This window comes from Eufriesea mexicana, unplaced genomic scaffold, assembly GCF_001483705.2.
Source record: "Eufriesea mexicana isolate 0111107269 unplaced genomic scaffold, ASM148370v2 scaffold265, whole genome shotgun sequence".
Lineage (NCBI taxonomy): Eukaryota > Metazoa > Arthropoda > Insecta > Hymenoptera > Apidae > Eufriesea > Eufriesea mexicana.
The window spans coordinates 1,099,679-1,121,996 of record NW_016908444.1 but is presented as its reverse complement, the minus strand read 5'-3'; the positions used below and the strand labels follow the sequence as shown (position 1 = coordinate 1,121,996).

General features: G+C 45.5%; 4 protein-coding genes across 5 annotated transcripts in view; 2 read left to right on the top strand and 2 right to left on the bottom strand.

Moving 5' to 3' along the window:
- mthl1 (adhesion G-protein coupled receptor methuselah-like 1) overlaps positions 1-10,455 on the top strand; it is a 146,409-nt gene extending 135,954 nt beyond the window's left edge. The window contains exons 8-9 of the mRNA XM_017911509.1: positions 2,760-2,898; positions 9,669-10,455. Of these exons, the coding sequence (XP_017766998.1) occupies positions 2,760-2,898; positions 9,669-10,002 (473 nt within the window). The 3' untranslated portion in view covers positions 10,003-10,455. The remainder of the gene's footprint in view (positions 1-2,759; positions 2,899-9,668) is intronic.
- A 5,120-nt stretch (positions 10,456-15,575) lies between these two features.
- LOC108555726 (protein MTO1 homolog, mitochondrial) lies at positions 15,576-19,408 on the bottom strand. Its single transcript, XM_017911508.1, has 10 exons — positions 19,339-19,408; positions 18,325-18,552; positions 17,956-18,255; positions 17,701-17,877; positions 17,221-17,628; positions 16,964-17,136; positions 16,441-16,887; positions 16,217-16,320; positions 15,788-15,848; positions 15,576-15,677 (listed from the first exon to the last, which is right to left on the bottom strand). Exons 2-10 carry the CDS (start codon positions 18,533-18,535, stop codon positions 15,576-15,578), a joined length of 1,983 nt encoding a protein of 660 aa, XP_017766997.1. The 5' UTR covers positions 18,536-18,552; positions 19,339-19,408.
- LOC108555792 (MKRN2 opposite strand protein) lies at positions 18,697-19,299 on the bottom strand. Its single transcript, XM_017911616.1, has one exon. The coding sequence runs from the start codon at positions 19,297-19,299 to the stop codon at positions 18,697-18,699; it is 603 nt and encodes a 200-aa protein (XP_017767105.1).
- Positions 19,409-20,295: 887 nt separating the features above from the next.
- Tpst (tyrosylprotein sulfotransferase) overlaps positions 20,296-22,318 on the top strand; it is a 179,608-nt gene continuing 177,585 nt past the window's right edge. For both annotated transcript variants that reach the window (XM_017911613.1, XM_017911614.1), the window contains exon 1: positions 20,296-20,566. The gene's annotated coding sequence lies outside the window, so the exon portion shown is untranslated. The remainder of the gene's footprint in view (positions 20,567-22,318) is intronic.

Genomic DNA, 22,318 nt, shown 5'->3' with positions numbered 1-22,318 from the left:
AAAAAAAGGGCAACAGAGGTTGCACCGGGCCGATTAAATCGCTGGCCAGGAGAAAATCGAGCAACTGGGATAGACCAACCGGCTTTCGTGACTTTTCAGCGGCGATTAGCCTCGAATTGGACGGGTTCCTGCTGGGGATGACTCGCAGCAGTCGGGGATTAACGCGAGCAGCGCCAGTTTCGATATTTTCTCGTTTTGCCGGGAAACTGGTTCGTGGAAGAAGTTTCGAGCGTTCCTCGCCACGCGAATCTCGCGTAGATAGCTCCGTTTGGAACGGATAGGCAAAGAGAGCGCGGTAGTCGAAGGAATCGAAGATCCGGGATGAAGAAACGAAGCATGCGAGGCTTCCACCGAACTGGCTACCAATTGGCTATTGTTAGAGAGAAAGAGAGAAATTTGCAAACCACCGGGAAGGAGGACCGTGTGCAAATCGGGGATAATCGAATCGTTTCGCGAGAGGAAACAGTTTGAACGGAGGGACGAGGATTCGATGGAGGACGGTAATTCGGTAGACTCGTACTCCGCGTTGGTTTTCCTACGATAAAGTCGATTTCCGAAATCGGTTCGGATAACGAGCGCACGCGGACCGCGTAACGAAGCAATGGAAATTGCAGAGAATAATGATACACGGGCCATGGCGGACGCGTAACCGCGAGAAATATCCGAAAACCCGGGCCGGCCGTAATCGGATCTTGAAAAGGGAAACAAATGGATCCAATTAACGACGTCCAAACGTGGAATATTGAAAATATCGGAGGAAGTAATTAAAATACACATGGCCCGTGGTCCGCCGGGTCCTTTTAACAAATTGATTCCGACGTTATCCTATGCCCGCGCGTGTAGCGATCGCGAAACTTTCGACGACACCGTGCGATCGTTAAAAATAATCGCGGCGTAATAATATCGTGGAAGTAAATGAACGTAACGCGGTTGCCGTTTCGCAGACACCGTTTCCTTTCCGCGTCTTTGCCGCTTCGCGGCGATGAGAAAACAAACTGTCGCTGTCAGCGAGGCTCGACCCGGCGATTTATATCTCGCCCGTATGAATTATCGATCTATTCGCGGCTCTCACCGGTATTTTTCCCGCCTCTTATTCTCATTCGCCTGTCCTCTCGCCTGCTCCTCCGCAAACGAGGCTTCTTGCCGACTCTGTGACCGTGAAGCTAACCAGAAGCACGAAATTTAAATCACAAGCGAACCATCCACGTTCTACGCGTATCCTACGAATTCTTCGTTCTTCCCCCGGTTCGATATAAATTCCCAAGATCCATCGGGATCGTTGATCGAGGCCGCAGAGGTCACTCGAAGGTTAACCTCGAAGAGAAATAGAAAAATCGGGATAAAGGAGGGAAGACGAGGGACAATCGAATCCACGGTTACGGAGCGTGTCTCCTTTCGATTCACCTCGTTCGTAAACGCAAATAAAGCTGTCAGGTCGGCGTAAAAATAGAAGTTACGCAAGAAAGGCGCTAGAAATTGGTCGATTCGTGACCGGCGAACTTACGATTCCGCGAATAGAGAGGCGAGAACGGGCGGGGGCCGGAATTCGTGAAATCGCGGGCACGATCGTCAGCCGTCGCCGGATTTATTTGTCTGTCATCGATTATCGAATCGTATTGGCCGCCGTTATTCCTATCTGCCTGCAGTTCCGGAATCCGTCCTCGAATTCATTTCCTATTCGCGTACGAGCGGATCTTCCGATGAAATTTCTCCGTCCCCGTGCCTCCCCGTTCCACGGAGTTCCTCCGCTATTCTTTACTCTCTTTTCTTTTTTATTTTCGAAGGAATCCGTCCTTGGACCCCTTCCACGAAGCGGCAACCTACGTGATTCTAGGCTGCTTTACGCGCTAATAACATCTGGCGGGGATCTATCGGGTAAATCGTATACAATTTTTCGCCGCAGATCGATGCTTGGGCGAAATTTGCGTTCTAGTCGAAGGCTCGCGCGTGCGTCCGAGTTAATAAATCCTTCTGGATCGGCTGGCCCGTGGTAATCAAAGGAAACGTGAAAAAGAACACGGCCGCGTGCAAGCGTCATTCGTTATTTCGAGAAGAGGAAGGCAAACAAGCGTGATTTACGAAGAAATATAAACGTCGAAAATTGCTGTCGCTATGCGCCGCAGGTTCCGAGTGAGCTGCGCCAAGGAGCACCATCGCGATGCCCCCGTTTAGATCCGAAGGCTACCAGTCTGAAACGCGTTCCACGTCCGCTGATAAGCCGGTCGAAATATAATAAGCAAAGCACGACAACCGGCCACGCTAGCCGAGTCATTCAACCCGATGCCTGCCCGCCATTTCGCGTAATAGTTTAATCGTTAATGCTAGCCGTGTGCGCGCTGCGCGGCGTTCCTCCACTTCCGGTTGCCGAGAAGCTAAGCCGCGCCGGGTTCTCGCGCTCCCGCGATCCTCCGGATCCGCCGTCGTTCGATCGAACGTCGTAAAGATAAACGGATTTGCCATTCAGCCGATCCGAACGTTTATTATTGAACACGCCAGCGGACTCGGAGCGAGCACCCAGATATTTAGAGCGTTTCCAGCTCCGACTTCTTCGACACTCCAGCTGCTCGCGTCGACGACGACTCGGGGAATGCCAGATCGGGGAAATTTATCGTTTCAACTGCCAGAACCTTTGCATCCGATATTCCACGTTATAATTCCAACCTTGATATTCATTCGCTTCACAGGCACGGATGCACCAGCTCGCGTATCTTTAATGGAAAAACTTTTTAATCGCTAAACGAACGAAATTTCCATTGCAGATGACATGGAGATCCTGGCATACTTCTTCGGCCCCATCGGCTTCCTGCTCGCGGTCAACCTGCTCTTCTTCGCGGCCACCGCTCGCGAGCTAACGTGCGGCCTCTGGAAGGGCGAGTTCGTGAAGAGCACCACGGAACGGTAAGAACAATTTTTCCCACTCGATCCGAATGGATCTCTGTCTCCTCGAACCTTCTCCGATCCCAATTAAATCCCCGAAGCCCCGAATCTTCTCGGTTCACGCCCTGCTTCCCGGAAATACGCCGGTCTTCGCACCGACCGGACGGATATGACTGTTCCTCGCGTATCCGCGAGGGAGAAATATTTACTCTAAAGCTTTCCGGACGAATCGACAGTTTCGTACTAAACGTACTCCGCTAATGGGCCACGCGGTCTTCGTTTCGCGTAAATATTTGGCGAACTTTTCCAGGAACGAGGCCTCGTCGGGAAGCGGATCGAGTAGAAAAATCGGGCGGAAACGATCCCTCCGCGTCGTCGCGATCGCGGAAAATTTCTCGAGTGCACTCGAGACCCGGATCACGCGCTGCGTCCAGGTTATTTTCAGTGCCGGTGTTACGCCGTGCCTGCGTTTGCTGAAGATCTAGATCGCGCTAAGCCTAAAACGTTGAAAGTTTCCCGGTTACTTTAGATCGCAGATAGAGGCGCGCGTTCCTCCGCCGGCCTCAGCCCGAATTATCTAAAGTCCAATCTGGCCTTACGCTATCTCCCCACTCCGGAGGCCAATACTATCTCATAACCGAGCCGCGGATATAAACGGAAATTACCAGGAAACGTTTCCAAGTGCGCGTCCTTGCTAATCACCGCGGGGTGCTGCTCGACGCGGAGATCTTCTCGGAAACTTAAGAGAGAAGCGATTACGCGGCTCGATGGTAAACTTGGAAGAGTTTTCAGGAACGGACGATACAGAGACGCGGAACGATCTCGGGCTTCCGTTTTATTGCACCCGCGGCGCGCGATGCTTTATTTCGGCGCGAAGGACGACGCTGGCGGCCGATAAATATCAAGGATAACTGGTTCCATCGCGGTCCGGCGCCGCGCCATATCCGCGGATAATCGGGATCAGCGCGCGCTCAACCTCGGGACGTTTACTTAAATTAAGATACTCCTGTGGAATCTCCGTTGCCTGCCCCTCTTCTTCCGTGGGATATCTTTTAACGAGCAATTACCCCGGAGTAGCGGGAGAAAGTGAATCGCTTCTGCCCTCGAAAGCTCGCGAGGCTGCTTCGCGGAAGCGTTGATTTACGAGCGCTTCCGCGTCGATCGGAATTCGTGGGAAATAAACGAGGGTGATTCTTGGCAGCTTTGTCGGGAATCGGCCAATCGTTCTCGTACACGAAGTCGTATTTGCCGATACGAGCAAGGGGGTACGGGATAAATTTAGATGCCGAGTGTTCAAAGAGTCGCGGCTATTCGGCACCGACGAATGGACGTCGTTAAGGGAACCCTGGGTATTCTACAAAGAATTCGAACGCGGGGGATCGATAAAGACCTTTGGATGGGGTCGATAACGCGACGTCGGTCATTTTTATATCACGGCGACAGAGGCAAAGTGGAGGAACCTGTGGCAACTTTAGAGAAGTTCGGGGACGCTACCGGAGACAAATGGGTCAGATAAACCGGCGAATTCTTTGAACGAAGTGTCCAACAGGAGATGGAAATATAGCGTCGGTGGCCGTCGCCGCGTCTCATCCCCATCGATCTCCGATACAGGCGACGGGCGTCGTTTGACGAATCACATTTTTTCGGATATTTATGCTTGGCAGCCGGCTAGCCTTTTTACAGAGCGCCCCGGCTCAAAGGAGAGAATTTATTTTATCACAGCCGCGCCGACAGATATCAGGCATCGAATCGTTATTTTCCATTCGTACGCCGTCCCTTCGAACCACCTTTGCTCCCTCGTCCCGTCGAAATTGATATTGACGATCTCAATTTGCGATTCTCTTTCGGCCGTGCTCGCCTTCTCTCTCTCCCTCTCTCGCTCTCTGTCTGCCCGCACGGAGGGACCGGCACGAACGCCACCATAATGGCGGATAGAGATTCTCCCGCGTTCGCCTCTGCCCATTTTTTCCCTATCCGTAATTTCGAGGAGCTCGCTCTTTTTCATCCGCCACCCGGTTACGCTAATTCTCGGATATTCGTGGCTCCATTCTTTTTGGCGTTACGCGATATCGTTGCGCGATCCTGCAAAAACACTGGATCCTATCTGCATACCCGTGATTCTCTATGTCGATCCAGAGGCTCATAGGATCTCCGAGTTGCACGCGAAACGAGAAGTCAGACGTTATATTAATCGATAGCTTTGGAAAATAGAGACGAAGGTTATTCTTGGCAGGTTATCTTTGGAAGAGGTGAATAAACCGATGGTTTAGGCTGAATTCTGCCAGATCGACTTTTATCCCAAGGATTTCTCGGGGCTATCCCGGGAATCGAAATCTCGTCGAACGGAATTTATCGGTTCTCGCTGCGTTAATTCTCCATGTTTCCACGTACGTGGCTTTCAACGGATCGTTATTTTGAAATTTTCGAAATCTGCCGAGAGAGGAGGGAACGACACGACAGGCTCGCGGGTATTCTTTAAACGCTTCGACTTAAACGACCCGACGTGTTTCTCGAAAGAAGCACGAATGTGCAGCGTGCAATAGAAAACGGGCAAGCGGAATGATTTTTGAAAGAAAATAAATAGCGGGCGCAAAAATAGGAACTCTCCTGATCTCTGTCAAGGTTGACCCGCGGGTCTATGTTAACAAAGCTTCTTTTACACCACCCGGTGTACTATACTTGAAAAATATTCGATCGGATTTCGAATACGAAAACAGAAAGCCTGCCTAAAATTAGACACCCGAGCGTTGCTCGTACACCCTCCGCTGCCATTTTACGACCGTCTTTTGACAATACGATTCGAATAAAATCGGTCGATAAATTTCGCGCGTGCATAAAAATTCGCGAAACATCGTTGCTTACTACGACATCGAGTATTCCCATAAATTATCCCCGGCTAATCGTAAAAAGTGTAAAACCACGAATTTAGACACCACCCCCTCGCGACAGGGAAAAGGAAGAAGAAACATGGCGTACCGTTCCAAGTCCAGAAATATCGACGTTCGTCTCGGGATAAAGAAAATCGTAGAAAATTCCGATGTCTCGTTCATTGAGGAACCTGTGAATGGCGCGCCGGCCGTGGGCTTTCCGCTCGCGATTTAAAAGTCCGGCGTCGCTGCCAAAATAAACGCGTCGCAAATAAAGCTCGGCCGGTGTGTATCGCGGCGCTCAAAGGAGAAAGGAGGTGAATAAGAAGAAGAGGAAGACGAAGGAAAAGGAAGAAGAAGGAAAGTAGCCCCTTTTGAGTTATGTTCGAACCGGGAGCGACAAGGTTACCGGGCGAACGTAAACGTGATAAAACACGCGCTATAACCGTCAGCTGGATGATGCGGGCAGATGCAGTCGTCACGATTGCATCGTCCCCGTTTCTTCTTCCTTTTTCACCACCCACTGTCAACCCCCTCATCTCTGCTGGGAAGTCTCGGTAGATCGCAAAGTGGAGACCTGTGTATTCGTCGGCTTTCAGAGATTCCGGATAGATCTCGCGGAACGGAAGCGATGGAAAATATGGCGGCGGAGGATCTTGCTCTAGCAGCGTACTCGCGATCAGAGTCCCCGTCACGCCTGCCATCTATCGGCGGTATCGTTCTCCAGGACCCATGGCCTCTAATCCTTTTCAAGGCCGTAATAAATGAATTTACTTTATGACGGTATCTCGTGCACCGTTGCCAATTTTTTCACCCTACGTTCCTCTTTCTCCCGTTGCTACCCGTTCTGAGAATCACCGAGTCACTGCTCGCAGGAAATTGCTCTTTCTTCCCTCTCGCTGCGCTGCACCCTTTTCGTCCTTTCCGTTATTAAGAATCCTCGGTAGTTACGGACAGAGTGCTCGAAGGAGGTCTCGATCGCGCTAGGTTCGCGTTTGATCCATCCTAGTCCCGTTAATCCATTAAGACAGGTTTGCCAGGAACATCGGTAGCTGGAATGACTCTATTCCGGATGCTGCCGCTTCCTATGTAGCCGCAAAGTTTCTCGTAAACTGCAATCGTGGTACCTATTACTTTGAATGATTTTCTTCCTTTCTTCGATTATTTTCCTTTTTTCCCCCGTCATTTCGCGGCGATTATACAAAGAACGCTCATACGATAACAACGTCCAGACGAAATGGTTCTCATTAAACGCGTTTCCCGTTGCGAGTGTAACGAGCGATCGAAGCGTCCATCGGTGTATTCCCAGATTTCCCGTCCCCCATGATTTTCCCCTTTCCTTTTTTGTTATTAATGCCGTCGATATTTTCAGTCTCAGACAGCCGCTAACAATCCATATCCACCCCTCTGTCTCGTTACGTCAATTAACACGGTGCCGGATCCACGATCCTGCCTCCTTTCCAAACGCGGGCGAGTGGCATTAATTTGAAGCGTGGAACAAAAATACCAATGGCTGTCTGCTCCCAAAACGACTCTCCTTTGTGCATCCCCATTCTACGCGATCCTCCCTTTCCGATTTCGTTTCCGTCAAAAATCCCTGCGGACCTCGACACATTCGCGATTTTCCAAATATAGCGGACGGTTTACGAATTGCAAAAGAAAGGAGAACGCTAGGGAACCGCGTGTTTGCGCCGGCCACGGTCGAAGCAGTAAAGGAGGAACACCGATAAACAGAAATCGTCGAATTCCCGGATAAAATGGGAACAAGAAGCGCGTAAAATGGAACCATTACTTCTCGCTCCTCGTTTGACAAGCACAGCCGCTTCCACGCTTTGATCGAGTGCCTTCTCGAAAGTCTTCTCTTTACTCGTTCGCTCGTGTTCCGAGAGATCACCGGTATCGGTGGAGTCGGTCGGGGTGCAGCTGTTCCCGCACAGGTGATCGACCGTTTGTTTGCATTCCTCTGTTCGACGGATCTCATGCTTATCACGCGCTCGGCCCCTCTCCGCACCGAGGAAAGCTTCATCCTGCACGCGCGAGTTCACCTTCGTGGCCTCGCGTCTAATTTGCTTTCCGCGGATATCATTAGCCTCTCCCGTCTCTGCGAATTCGATGCTTGGATTCGAGCCATCGCCGCGCGGTGCTTCGCGATGAATTTTTCAACCGCTCGACCAGCGATCAAATTTTCATCGGAATAATATTCCAGGGAGCCCGATACTGTTGGCATAACGGTGGATCGATAATAAAAGCAGTGCATCATTGATGACGAAATCCCGCCGATGTTTCCATTAGTCTACGCCGTGCATTGTTCCTAGCTGCTCGAAAGGGAAACAGTTTTCAGATAATTTCCAAGACGTCGAGTTCGCTACCAGGTCGTCGCTAGTTGCCTGTTCTCCACGCCGGAGATTTCGCGTTTATCGAGCTTGGATTTTTTCCTTCGGTTTATAAAAAGCCGATTCGACGACGGCAAGAAGCGACATTACACGAGCAATGATAAAATTTATTTTCGAACGTTCGTAGGTAGCTAATTGATTTCGAATAAGACGCAGTAAAGGTACGAGGGACACGGTGCATTAAAGTTGCCCGCCTCGTGGTTCTGTTTCAACCTCGCATTAAGCCGTAATTATCGTAATGCGTATGCACAACATGCCGGCGTGGCATCCCGTAATAGCTGGATACGAGAATCTTCTATTTTCGCAACGTCTAATTGTTACGAGCGGAGAACATGCAAACATCTCGCGACTTGCAACCGGTGGCAGGCCAAAAATAACGCCGGGACCAACCGCGACGATTAGGGCGGAGAGGTGAGCGAGGCGGAAAAGTGGCGAGAAAGTTCCTCTTACCCCGTGAATCCTGCCGTGACATTACGCGATTCGATCTTTCACCAATTTCGAATACAACGTCAAATGAAATCCTCTAAATACGTGCTTGATCAGGGCGTACTAGAATTATAAAAATCGTGAAAAAATGACGACAGTGGTTCCGAGGTTATGGAATTCGTCGCGGAGTTTGGAAAAAATTGGGAAAACGAAGGGAAAGCAGAGAAAAATGAATTGCGATCGAAAAGCACGTAAAATCGGGGGTTGCGGGGGATCGGGATGACAAAAGATTGGGCAATGGCGAAAGCGCGCGGATGGGAAATGGCAGGATGGAAAGAGGTCTCCGTGGCCTTTATAACGCTATAATTTCGCGACACGACACCGTAACGGGCTGCGAATACTCAGCCGGAACGAATTAATAATGCTTTGACTTCGACCACAATGCGATGCATACATTACCAGCGCGGCGCAACGTGTCACGCCGAACAAACGGATACGTTTGCGGCCTGATTTATGCTCGTCGTAATTGAACGCCACGCTAATTGAATCGGGTCGCTTTTTGTCGCCGGAAATTCGTCGCGGTACCTGTGGCGCTGCCCGGCCGAGCGATATCTTCGAAACACGAATAAAACAGCTCCTTTGTGGAAGATGAAAAATTACGTTCCTATGCCGGGTACGCGTAACGAGAAAGATGAACACGCGTTGAATTTTCTTCGAGCGTGGATCTTTGAATCGCTGCTGAATCCTGTTTTCTTTGAACCCCGGGCACAATAAGCGTCATAAATCTACGGGACTGGTGGAAAAAAATTCTTTTCACGCGCAGCTAGTAAACGCTGGGGACTCTGCAGGCAGTAAGTCTACTGGACTATTCGACTACTCGAACCCGTATCCCCATCGGACAAACGTCTCGACCAATTAAGTTCTCCAGCTCTGACTGCACCTTCTTCACCCTAAACCTAATAGACCCTCGTCTTCCACGATTCTGGTCCTCCTAAAATAGACAGTGATCTTTCGTAGATCGGTCGATCTGATTCGTAATACACGGAGCACTTTCCAGTTAAAATAGTTTGCAACTCTCAACGAGAAATGAACGTTTCTGTTCCAGAGCCGCTTTGGGCCGCGTGTGCATGAAACTGGTGGTCGTGATGGGCATCACCTGGGTGGCCGACGTGGTCTCGTGGGCAGTCGGTGGCCCTCAATACATCTGGTACGTCACGGACATGATAAACGCGTTCCAGGGCGTGCTGATCTTCGCGGTGGTTGGCTGCCAGCCCCAGGTCCGTGCGGCGCTGAAGAGGATCTGCAACAGGAACCCGAGGACCAACGCTGGAAGGCAGGGAAACGGGCTGAGCACCACCAGTCACGGGATGCCCAGCATGGGCGACAGCGTCATTCAGAATCCGAGCACGAAGACCGCTCCGCTGGAAACCATCTGCTAAGCGACTTCTCCGACCTGCCGCTTCCGACAGCCGAGGTTCTCTGACCGGGTGGCGTGCAGCCTTTCTTTCCTCGGAACCGTCGTTGCCGGTCAGCTTGCTCGCGAACGGGAATCGAGGAAGAATCGAGTGGACGGGAAGCTGCGCGTGTTCGAGAGAGAAGGAATCCCGTGCCTCTCGAGGCCCGTGAAACAGACGCGGAAGTGCACGCAGCCGGAAGAACTCTGTATACGAAGCGACCAGCGTGCAAGACGTCGCACCGATAGATCGATCCCGGAGCAGCACGATCCTCTGCTCTCGCCGATACGTGCTCGATGCCCGATACAAAGTCAGCTACGAAAGGGACAGGGAATCTTCCGCTTTCCGCGATTCCCAAGGTCGTCGACCTTCGAGACCCTGAACTCGAAGCGCTTCCCCGTTCCGGATGACTATGCGACTCGACGAGAGGCGTTCCTGCCCGCGACTGTCCACTCGCGCGATGTAGGGCCCAGGTTCCATTCGCGTTAAAACCTCTTCTTTTCTTTCGGGGTCGTCGACCTTGGCAGAAGACGCAGAAGTACAGTCGCTAAGAACGCGTCTGCTCGCCGCACACGGCCGCTCGTGTCGTCAGCTATGCGCGGGGAAAGCGGCGGATCGCGCGAGCCTGTCACTTTGAATAGTTCATTGTCTCGGCAGCGAACACAATAGAGAGCAGAGAAAACAACGCGAAGCGACAAATATTCATAGAGGGACCCCCGTCCTGGTTCGAGTCCCGTCTCGAGGGAGAGAGCCGTGTACCCCGTGACCCGAGGTCCGGCTTTCACTCGCGTCGGATGTCGGATCTCCGGTTATCGTCGCAATTTCTAGTTCCGCGCCACCTCCAGGCTCCACCGTCCTCGCGTATATTGGCAAAGGATCGTTACGACGATCCGCGAGCGACCGGTCACTGTCCATCGATGACGAGCAAAGTTGACGAGGCGATGCGTGGTCGATACGAGACGCGTTATTTCGGTACCAATAAACGGCGCCAGCCAGCGACGAGGTCGGCCGCGATTATGGGCGAACTTTTCGCGCGACAGTGAGGTCGCGATCATCGATATTAATACTCGCGGACGATCCAGAGCGTACCATTTTGTTCCCTTTCGCGCGTCGCGGTTCGAGGTCGCCATTCCACGAGAGGAATCGGCGCCGATTTTGAAAGCGGAAAGGCACCGGAAAATTTCTCGTATAGGACGAAGAGTACGACGCTTTGGATGGCAGGATGAAATCGGGAACGGCCTTGACCCGCGTTCACGAGCACGTCGCGCGAGGAAAGGACGACCGATGAATTCCGAGCTTTTTCTTCCACGGCTCGCCCCGCTTCGTTATTCATCGGGCGTGCCTGGAGCCACGAGCGATCGCTCTTCAATTTCCTTTAGCATAAATTTGCATCGACACCCGTGGCCGACTACAATCGTGGCTCTACCATTAGCGCCTTGCATTAGGAGCCTTACAGCCGTGGCCTCGTCGATATCGGCCGCGCCATTTTCTCTAAACGCATTAAACGCTTCCACTTCTTTTTCATCGCGGCCCTGAATGGCCTCTCGAATCGCCCACTTAACGCGCGATCGAAAAACGAACGCGTGTACCAGAAACGATTTAGCTTTATCGGGCCGCACGATTTATCGCGTCTACTTGTATGTACCTTGCCAAACGGGACTGTGGAGCGCATGGAGGGGCTGGAGGAAAAGTTATCCGCACTGCCAAATCGTTCTCGATGACAAAACTCGAAGCAACAGATTCGTTTCACTGCCAAGTTGCAGCAACTTTTGATATGGATTTACAATGATCGTCGGTATTCTCGAACCTAAGCACAACGAAGCGCCGTTCGTGTATCTGTGGTAGTGTAAACGGCGCTCTTTTCATACTTTTAATACCGCGAGATGATTTTACACGGATGATGATACGGAGAAAACAGACGCTGCGAATCCGATTGAAAAGCAGCCAATTAAATTCGATGATCGAGCGAAAAGCGTTTTCTTTTTCTTCGCCGGATGAGTCACGCTTTCAAGAAAGCATACGTAGGTAGGTCAGGGCATAATGGACGACAACTCGTGACAATACACACTAGGAATTCAATGCCTTCTGAAATGCCTTCCAAACGTGGTGTTCAACGTGCCGAATTGTATACAATAGGGAACCAGACGGAGACCAGGTGAAGTCTCCTCGGTTCTCGCATCGCGTGCGACCGCGCGAGATTACCATTTCTCTGCGCGATTTCCGGCGTAACTTCCGATGACATTCCCCGACAGATTCATTCACCTTGTACCGGTGAATTAATCACGCTCACTTGACAGCACGGGGTAAAAGGCTGTCTCGCGACACGCGAGTAACGCGCCTACCTCTTTTCCCTTCTTTTCCATCTTTTCTTTTTCAACCACGATTTTTCTCACGCCGGTCTGAAATTTTACGCGACATCGGCGTTCCTTTCCGTTCTAATTTCTTGCCTTTCGAATTCCGACGAAAACGAGCATGGGGAATGTCATGGGAAATCGCCGGGTGCGATAGCACGCACCGCATAAAAACCGTCTCACGTCTGCGTAGAGTTAGTACCTCGCACTCGAGTTTGCTATTCTTTAGACCACACGTTCGCGTAGTTCTCGGCGCGTGAACGGGAGTAGAGTAATCATTGTCATTGTTTCTTCAGGTGCATCCAAGAGACTGAGCCATGTACCATTCGCTCATGTTAAACGAAACTATCTGAACTCTCTGCGAAGATACTCCACGCCGTTTTCCAAACACGAACTCTCTCCTGAAATGTTACCTTCGACGGAACCGTGCGCGCGGACTCAGTTTCTGGATAAATAACGTTTAAAGCGGATCCCTTCGTCCGGATAAAGCTTGTCGGGTACGGTACGATGGATCTTTGCAGAGGAACAGATCGTTTCGCGGATCATATTAGTTCCTTTTCTTTTCGTGTGAACGGGAGTGGAGCGCGAAGTCGCGGGTGTATCGTCGATTCGCCTGGTACCCGATGAAAGGCGAAAGTTCCCTTTGATCTCTCGCCAGTCGCGGATAATGGAGAAATCGTTCGATTCCTTGTCGATGTACGCGTCCACGTAGCGTGCGTGTCGTGCCTGCGTGCACGTAGCGAGTAATTGCGTGACAATGCGAGCGTGTGAACGGCACCGTGTAATTAGCGTATTAACGAGCAGTAACTTCGTTATAAATCCCTTGCTGTGTATAATCGCGGCCGAACAATGCGTAACGAGCCGGCGACAATTGTAGCAGCTTTTCCGTTTCGTCCGCTCGTGTTTCATCGCGACACGAGCTCGGCAATCGTGCTAGTTTGCCTCTGGTCACGACCACAACAACGACGACGATGACAATGACGACAACGACGCGAGCCACGCGTTCAAGGATCAATTGATCTCGCGCGTGATCGAGTCGATGTCGCGCGACGAATCGACCAGTCGTTCAGCTCGTACGCATCGATCGCTGCCGCCATTGCATCTCCTTGTAGATAACATTCTCTCGTCATTATGTTACTTGTAATTATACATTAAGCGGATAAGTTATTCGTGTCCGTCGCAGGCGGCCAGCTCTCCGAGTTTTCGAGAAGAATGCGAACCACTTTGAGGAATTGCTCGTACACGATAGAAAGCTGGTCGCAAAGACGGATTACGATGTACATTTAATGAAACATTCAGCGTACTCGACGATAGTTCGTCGGCTAGTTAGGGTAATCGATGAGCGAAGAGGAACAGCGTAGCCTTAAAACTAATTTATTCGGAGTAGTCGTTGTTGGCGTATGAACAATAAGAGAAACGTAACGTATATAGTACACACGTAATAAATACACGTAAACGTATAAACGTACACGGTAGCTTGCCAGTATAGAGAAGTAGAATTAAGGGGGAACACGTGAATCACGACGAGGGCACGGCGCAGAAAAGCGCGTGGAAAAAGAAAAGTGGAGAAAAAGAGGAGAAAGGGAGTGAGCATGGCGATCGTTCCGGGAGAAAATCGGCGCAATCGGCCGAGACGCGTAACGATTATCGGGGACCGCGTGCCTTCGCGTAATTTACGTGCGCGCGTTCGCAGCGCGGAAAATCCAATGTTGAATTTAACATCGAGGACGTTCTCGGCCACGGTGAACACTGTTGCTAAGTAAACCGTGGCCAGCGGGATAGATTAGAAAGTCGTCGATTTGAAATTTTACGAAAGATGTTGGAAATGAAACGTAGCTGATTAATATCAGATTCGACAATGGATTCTTCGCGAGGTAGAAGGTTTCGCAAATTGGCCAAAATAGTTCGTCACTTTTTGTATATTTTTTACCGCTATTTACGAAGGACGGAGCGAAGAATTGTTTCGTCGTAGAAACTGTTACATCGAGAGGAAAGGTTGATTCTTCGGATACACGGAGGCTATTATAGACAGACAATAGTATTAACTCGTCGAGAGTGTTTAGGGACGAGTTTGTGGCGAGCTCGTCTTGGCTCGATTAACCATGTAGAGAGAACAGCCGGATTACCACGGTAGAGAAATTTATGATTACAACGACCCTGTACTACGGCCGATCGTACACCATTCCTGTACAATGTATCGTAACAGTATTTACTATCGCACTAATGGTAATAAATAATGACTGTTAGTACATTTCCTGTATTTATTTCGAGACCTTTAATGTATCGTTCTGTAGTCAGCAGATTCCTACATATCCTCGAGTTATCCTTCTTTTCTTTCTTCCTTTAAGCGAACGATAAGTCAACATCGTTCATTTTTTAAGGGGAATATATAGTTGTCGATGTGACCCTCATCATCTAGACCTTAAAAAACCATAAGTATCGTTTAGGTCGTTTTAGATTCGAAACGCCGCGAGGACACAGTCGCGCGTGCCTTCAACGAGTAAATTGATTATGTCGGTAATCTCGTAACGACGTTTACCCTGGGTATGCTTCATCAATTCGGTAGTGAGAAGTTTGAAGCTGGACGAACCCTTCCTAATTCAATCAGGCAACTTCCCTGTCATGGACTCTGACATTAGCTTCGCCAGCTCAAACGGAAACTTCGACCGCATTGTAAGTTAGGAACAATTACTTCAGTCTTATTAAACGAATGAATTTTAGAAGTAGCTGTTATCGAATTTTATCTCCCAGCGTAAATTCCTGCATATGCGAAGCGTATGCGAGCAAGTCGATGTTGATATCCGAGATAGTCATAATTTCGTGGCAACGATTGTTCCGAAAGTTTAAGTAAACGTGGACGTTCGATAACTTTTGTCGAATGATAGACAGATTTCTGTTTAAGCAAGATTGATCGTTGCTAGCGTACTGCATCCGGTGATTAAACAAGAGGGCAACAACCTTCTATATGCTCTAGTCGTAAGTCAAACGTTTGTGGCTGTTAGTTGAGTGACATCTTAAGAATTTGGGTCGCCATCAACTCTAGGTCGACGTTTTAACAACTTCGTTTCGTTTCGATGACATATGCAAATGATTTTCGATGCGAATGCTAAGCCATTGCATTCGATATAACGGTTGTAACAAACAAACGTGCATTAAGAGGATAAAATTTGTTCAATTATTTATTCAAACCAATTTCATTATCACATTTCAAACTATTTTTGCAGCACTAAGACCATTTTTCTTTACGTAATATATTAAACGTAGAATAGCACACGGAGTGATTCCCGGGATTCGACTGGCGGCAGCAATCTATAGTAGTAGTAAATAGAAATGGTCAGTGTAAATAGTAAATAGAAATAGTAACATCATAAGAGCAGCAACAAAGAAAATTATAAAAATTTATTGAACCGCATACTTACCGTATAGGGTTGCGATTTTGACAATTTTTCTTTTTCTTCTATAGATAGATTTAACGAACATCTATATTGATATACACAAATCAATCATTAGTAAAGACAGTTACTCTCGGTAGATATCGACTTTTTTATGTAATTAATTAATATTATTAGTATTTTTTTTATATCTGTTGATATTATTAATACGATTAAACTAATTTTGGCTGGTCCTGTACGTAAGGACCCCTATTTAGGACTTCTAAAAGTCGACCCTGTGCATCGATGTTCAGCAGCCACTAATCTGCGTCCGCAACATCGATCACGTGACTGTTTTGTTTATATTCCCTGCCAATTCTCATTGGACAGAGTACAATGTTAGGAATTAATTTAACGTACGCCACCATCCTAAGGTTAATATAATAATTAATTAATATTTTATATAATTAAACTTACGAGCTATAGTCTATGGATCGTGGTATAATCATCTGTTCGTTTCTGCGAATTTCATCGACCTCGTGTTGTTGCTGCTTGATGCTTACTGCATATCTCCCTTCTGTCTGTAAAGTCAGATGACCAATCGTAATAACAAACGACGCGATGTATTAATTTAAGGACAATGCTCGCAATAAGGTACTGCAACTCTTATCTTTAATAAAATATTTCATGATTTTTCAAACCTCTATCCTTTGTGCAACGATTGGATCCTGGGCGAGATGTCCAAAACGATCCGGGAAGGCTTTGACAATCATGTCGATAGTCACATTCGGATCACTTAATACGTCAAAAGCAGATTTATGTTTAAAATTTTTAGATGGCGGAAAACAAAATAATTTTCTCCAGGTTGATTGCGAATGTACTTCATGTTTAAGCAATTCTATGTTTTCCCCTAGCCTAGATAAAACTGCATCTGTTTTCCTCATTCTTTCCTCGGATACACAACCACTTTCGTATCCCTTTCTAGTGAGCCTCTGATCGGCGTTATCTGGTCGTAAACTTAATCGAAATTCTGTACGACTGGTGAACATTCTGTACGGTTCATTTGTACCTAGTGTAATAAGGTCGTCGATGAGAACACCGATATAACCCTCCGTACGACTTATTATTAACGATTTTTTATTAAGAACCTAATAAACATTTAACAAAATAAATATCTTCGTTACTACTTTATAATATGCGTAATAAATGGTACAAAGACGAAACCTTAGCCGCAGCATTAACACCTGCTACAATTCCTTGTGCAGCAGCTTCTTCATAACCAGTTGTACCATTTATCTGTCCAGCAAGGAATAATCTTGGAATTTTTTTAGTCTCTAGCGTAACGTTTAATTCTTTTGGGTCAATATAATCATATTCAACTCCATAACCTGGTTTTACTGCATATAAAATTACAAGAATGTGTCAGAGTAGTAAAAAACATGAAATGTTGTTAAAAAAAAGAAAAAAATAAATAGACTAACCCATTTTCGCATTTTCTAATCCTGATATACAGTGGATAAGTTCCTCTTGTTTTTCTGCTGGAAGCGTACACGATAATCCACTAGGATATGTTAACGGCGAACTTAGCCCTTCTGGTTCAAGCCAAATTTGATGATGCTCATTTTTAAACTTAAGAATTTTGCTTTCTATGCTTGGACAATATCGTGGTCCCGTTACCTCTTCCGTAACGTGTAGATTGCAATGCATATTATCCTTTACAATTTTTGCAACAGCGTTGTTTGTATGCGTTATGTAACAATTTAACTGTTTCTCTACTGGTAACCAAACAGTTTCGTTCATAAATGAGAATGGCCTTGATACTTTGTCTGGAAGCTGTATCGTACATTTGGAAAAATCTATAGTAGATGTTTCTAATCGCGGTGGTGTACCTGTAAAAGTAATTAAAGATATTGTTAATTGTGAAGTCTGTGAATAAACTATAAAAAATGTGACATAATTACCAGTCTTTAATCTTCCCATTTTAAATCCAATCTTTTCTAATGTATTAGCTAATCCAATACTAGGTTCGTCACCAAGTCTACCAGCAGGTCTCTTTTCTAAACCAATATTGATCTGACCTTTTAGAAAAGTACCTGTGGTTATAACAACTGTACCACTGTATATTTTTGTTCCATCACCTACAACATAATTTTTGACAAAATGTTGCATTTTTCAAAAACAATCATCATACTAAATAATAAACATAATAAACATACTAAGAATTATTCCCTGACAATTTGGAGAATCTCCATCTACAATTAAATCTTCCACAGATGATTCACATATTTGTAAACCAGGTGTAATAAAAAGTTCTTCTTGAAGATGTTTTTTATATAAGACACGATCAATTTGAGCTCTATAACCCCACACCGCTGGTCCTCTAGAAAGATTTAATATCTTGTAATGAATACCAGAAATATCACATATACGACAACAAACTCCATCCAAAGCATCTACTTCTTTCATAAGATTTCCTTTGCCAATGCCACCAAAGGATGGATTACATGACATCTCTCCTACAAAAATATTGCTACAGATTATTATCAAACACTTTTTTTTAATTAAAAGAAAAATAAAAGTCTTACCTATTGTACTTTTCTTATGAGTAACTAATAACGTCTTTGCACCCATTCTAGCAGCAGCTGCAGAAGCCTCCGTTCCAGCATGACCACCACCAATAACAATGACATCATATTTATATTGATCATTGCTTAATGATAGATTTCTTTGTAATTGATGAAATCCTTGTCTATAATTTTTACCAAATAGAGGTAGTCTGATCATTATATTACTCATTTTTCTGCTTAGATATCCTAGGATATAAAGAATTAAGTATTCAGTTAAATATACCTTAAATTATTTATTGGAGTATGTATATCATATGTGTACAAAATATATTCATTAGAATCTTAAAATACAAATACATAAAAATACATAAGTAAAATTATACTTTTTGCCTAAGATATAAGAAATTCAGTACTTTTTAACTTCATGACTAAGGAATTATATGTAAGTGCATCTTTCAGTTTGGGTAATATCAACTTTTCACATATAGTTTCTTTATTTATAAAATTCACATCCATATATTTTAAGTTATTTATAAACTCTATAACAAAGTTAAAACAATTCATTAAAATTTCATCATAATTTTCAGATTTCCATTTTGAATCTTTTAACATCAGTTTTAGTGTTTTATTCCAATAACAGTCCCAAGATGAAGGAATTATGTTTACTGCGATACAATTCATCCATTTTGTATTGTCATTTAATATTAAACCCTTTTTGTCATATTCAAAAACAATTCCTTCTGAGTTTGTTATTCCTATGTGCAAGTCATTTACAATATGATAATTATTTAAAAAATTGCCATAAGCTGGCCTTACAACTATAGAATTTGGCTCATATGCTGCATTTGTATATGGATATGGAACCAGAAAAGGCATTGTTTTATAATCTGCGATACATAATTGACAAATTGGGCATACTTTGGGAACACTTTTACAGAAGACGCTTTTCGAACAACAATGACGAAAACACACTATCTTTAAATCAGAGGCCATAATTTTTAACTGATTTTAATAATATTTTATTACACATACATATGCATATAGATAAAATGCTAGGTTATGTTCTTCATGCTAAGAATCAGTGAAACATCTTGAAACATCGAAAACGGGATCAAATACTCGATCTTTATATTCAGGTAACTACAACAAATACTAAAATGAAACATAATATTTTAAATAAGGAAATAAAATATGAATAACGTATTTAAAAAAAATGATTTCATAATAATCTAGGTTACCTGTTATAATTTATAATATTCGTTCGTGATAGTATTTTTATACAATTAATATACGTTTGACTTTAATTTATGTATTTACATTGCAGCAAATATTTATTACATACTCAATAAAGCGTTACGCGGCCACTAACTGAATGAAAATATAAATTTACGAAAGGTTGGTATAGAAGGATTTACCGACAACAGATATACTTGTAAATAACTGAAATTAAATTTAGGAGGTGGTAAATAATAGTAATTCTTAACGAATAAATAATATGCAAAATTACGGTGAAATATTATATATGTTATCTAACATGTTCATTTATTATCAACCAATGATAATTTAATAATAAATATTTAGCCTTACCTACTGTAAATAAAAAATCAATTAATATATAATTATAATAAAAAATAATTTTCTTATGTCCTCATCTAATGGTTCAGCGTTTTGAAATAAATATTGCTCATTTCATGTATATGAAACGGAATTAGGATTCGATATTTTGTATAAGTGAATGATATAATTCAATAATTATACCCATGTATAGATAAACGTATCAATATTTGTTTACATGCTCCTGTTAATTGCGAATATTTGCGATTTATGTAGGGATCGTTTCCATTCGCAATCCTGAGTTGATGATATAGTCTCGACCTCGAAATGCGACCAATATTACACTTGACTAGCGCGTTCCCGCCCTTCCCCCACCACTTAGTTCAGACGCGTGCCGTGCGCCGTGGTAGCGCTGCGATAGTAGCAGCTGATCCATGGTACAGTGTGGAGCAGTCGTGTTCGTACCGCGTTTCATAGTGTGTTTGTACCGGTACGCTTATACGACGTTTCTCTTCCTCTTTTAGTTTCATCATAGTGATTCTCGTGCACGGTACTCGTGACAAGTGACTGTTTCGAATCTGGTATTCGATCGAATCCTCTGCTGACACATTGCGAAACAGTGAAAGGCGAAGAAGACAAGCAAGGAGAACGACGACGAAGGACGAGCAAGGAGAATCCGCCTCGCCACGTTTATCACGAAAAACTGGTGAGTTTTAATTTCACATTATTCGACATATACGGACGACGCGACGCAGAAAAACGTATTGTAGAAAATGGTTGGAATCGTGACACGTGCTTCGAGATTGCTCTTGAGGATGAACGTAGAAGGCGCACACGTGAGACTCGCGTACCCTTTCGAGGTGACTGACACCTGATGCGTCAATGACCATACCACGCGTATGAGTCGCGTGTACCTCGTTTCTGTTTCACGATTCCAAGCTATTTCGGTTTAAGAGAACTGCATTTGAGAACGCGTGGTATTAATCTCCGACGCAAAACATACTACGACTCTCTCGTACGGAACAAAAGGGCAGCCGCGTGTTTTTGCGATTAGTGTGTCGCCAAGCGAAGCGGAGATAGGTTATGTCACAGATGCCAACAGCATTTTTTAGTCGTGGGATTCACGGGAGTGGCGGGTCTCATCCCACGATAGATAATTTTAATATGTGCATACACGTGTGTTGAACAGAACGTAACTTATGTCATCGATGCATTATTCTGTGACGTTTGATTCGTGTTTTTCATCTAAATTACTGCGTTACATATATACATCGCAGTAGAAACTACGTTTTCATAATACACGTACGATGAATATTCAAGGTCAGGGTTTGTCACAGTAAGAACGTTCGTCTAATATAGACTTATTCACAGCTTCGGTCTCAAAATTGTGTTTACATCTTAGAAAATAATTTTCGTAGATACTGAGAACACATTCTTGTCGTGCTCGTCTGTTAGCGCGTAGGTTTTGTATACACGTCGCGGGCGAGGACATTTTGGATGACCTTATTTTACGAGACGACGTTCGTAACGTATATTTGCCAAATGTTTCATTCGCCGTTCACTGAATAATGTTTTATTTACAATGTTTCGTATTTCCAATACGCTATAAAGTCAATCAACGTAAATTCACGATATTTATTACTAGAACGAGGATAAAAATGTTTCCCTACGACGAGCTGCGTTCAATTTTAGATGAATTATCACGCGTCACGTGATGACAGCGAGAAAAGGGCACCGTTAGCACTCGGTTAGAGTCCATTGCGATATTTGCGCTTTGTTCACCTTGATACGTTACGCAATTTAATAGATCTCGCATTTCGTACAATTTAGTGCGCAATAACGTGGATTACAATGGTATTATAATTTTTGAAAAACTGCCGTATATATTTTCTTCCTGTTTCACGCAATAAAAATGTATTCTCCAAATTGAGCATTAAATTGCCGATATCTGACTCGATATTTTCCGTAACGCAATTGAACAACGTTGTCTCGCTTCGATATTATTTTTTCTGCTATTGACATTTTAACGACAACTCTGAAAGAGGGTGCTGTTTATGAATCGAAATAAAAGCGAAATTGCTTATGAAAATACGGGGAGGAAGAAGAAAAAATATTTCAAAAGCATTGTATGCACACGTGTCACACCGACGAATCCTCTATTATTTCCGCCAAACGTTGCTCTAACCTCGCGCGCATGCGCGCCAGAGCACGTTTCGCCGGTGAAACTTTATGGAAATTTCGGAACACTCGCACTCACCCCCGAGTGCTTCGTTTAAATTTCATTATCTCGAACACCGGCTAAATGACACGTCTCTCGTTCCCTACGATGCCGCCAAAGCTCACCTCGCCTCCGTTGGAAACGAATTAGGCGATAACAATTGTCGCTCGTGCGTCCGTTGTTCGCGATCGGGCCGCAAGGCGGTGCACGTGCAGCAATGGGGTGCGTTGGAGGGGGAAG

Bases quoted from the DNA above. Each gene is read 5' to 3' on its own strand.
- LOC108555792 (XM_017911616.1), bottom strand. From the start codon at position 19,299: ATGGCCTCTGATTTAAAGATAGTGTGTTTTCGTCATTGTTGTTCGAAA.
- LOC108555726 (XM_017911508.1), bottom strand. From the start codon at position 18,535: ATGAGTAATATAATGATCAGACTACCTCTATTTGGTAAAAATTATAGA. The intron at 15,849-16,216 runs GTAAGTTTAATT...ATATCAATATAG, and splicing joins CGATCCATAGACTATAGCTC to ATGTTCGTTAAATCTATCTA. The intron at 15,678-15,787 runs GTAAGTATGCGG...CTACTACTATAG, and splicing joins CAAAATCGCAACCCTATACG to ATTGCTGCCGCCAGTCGAAT.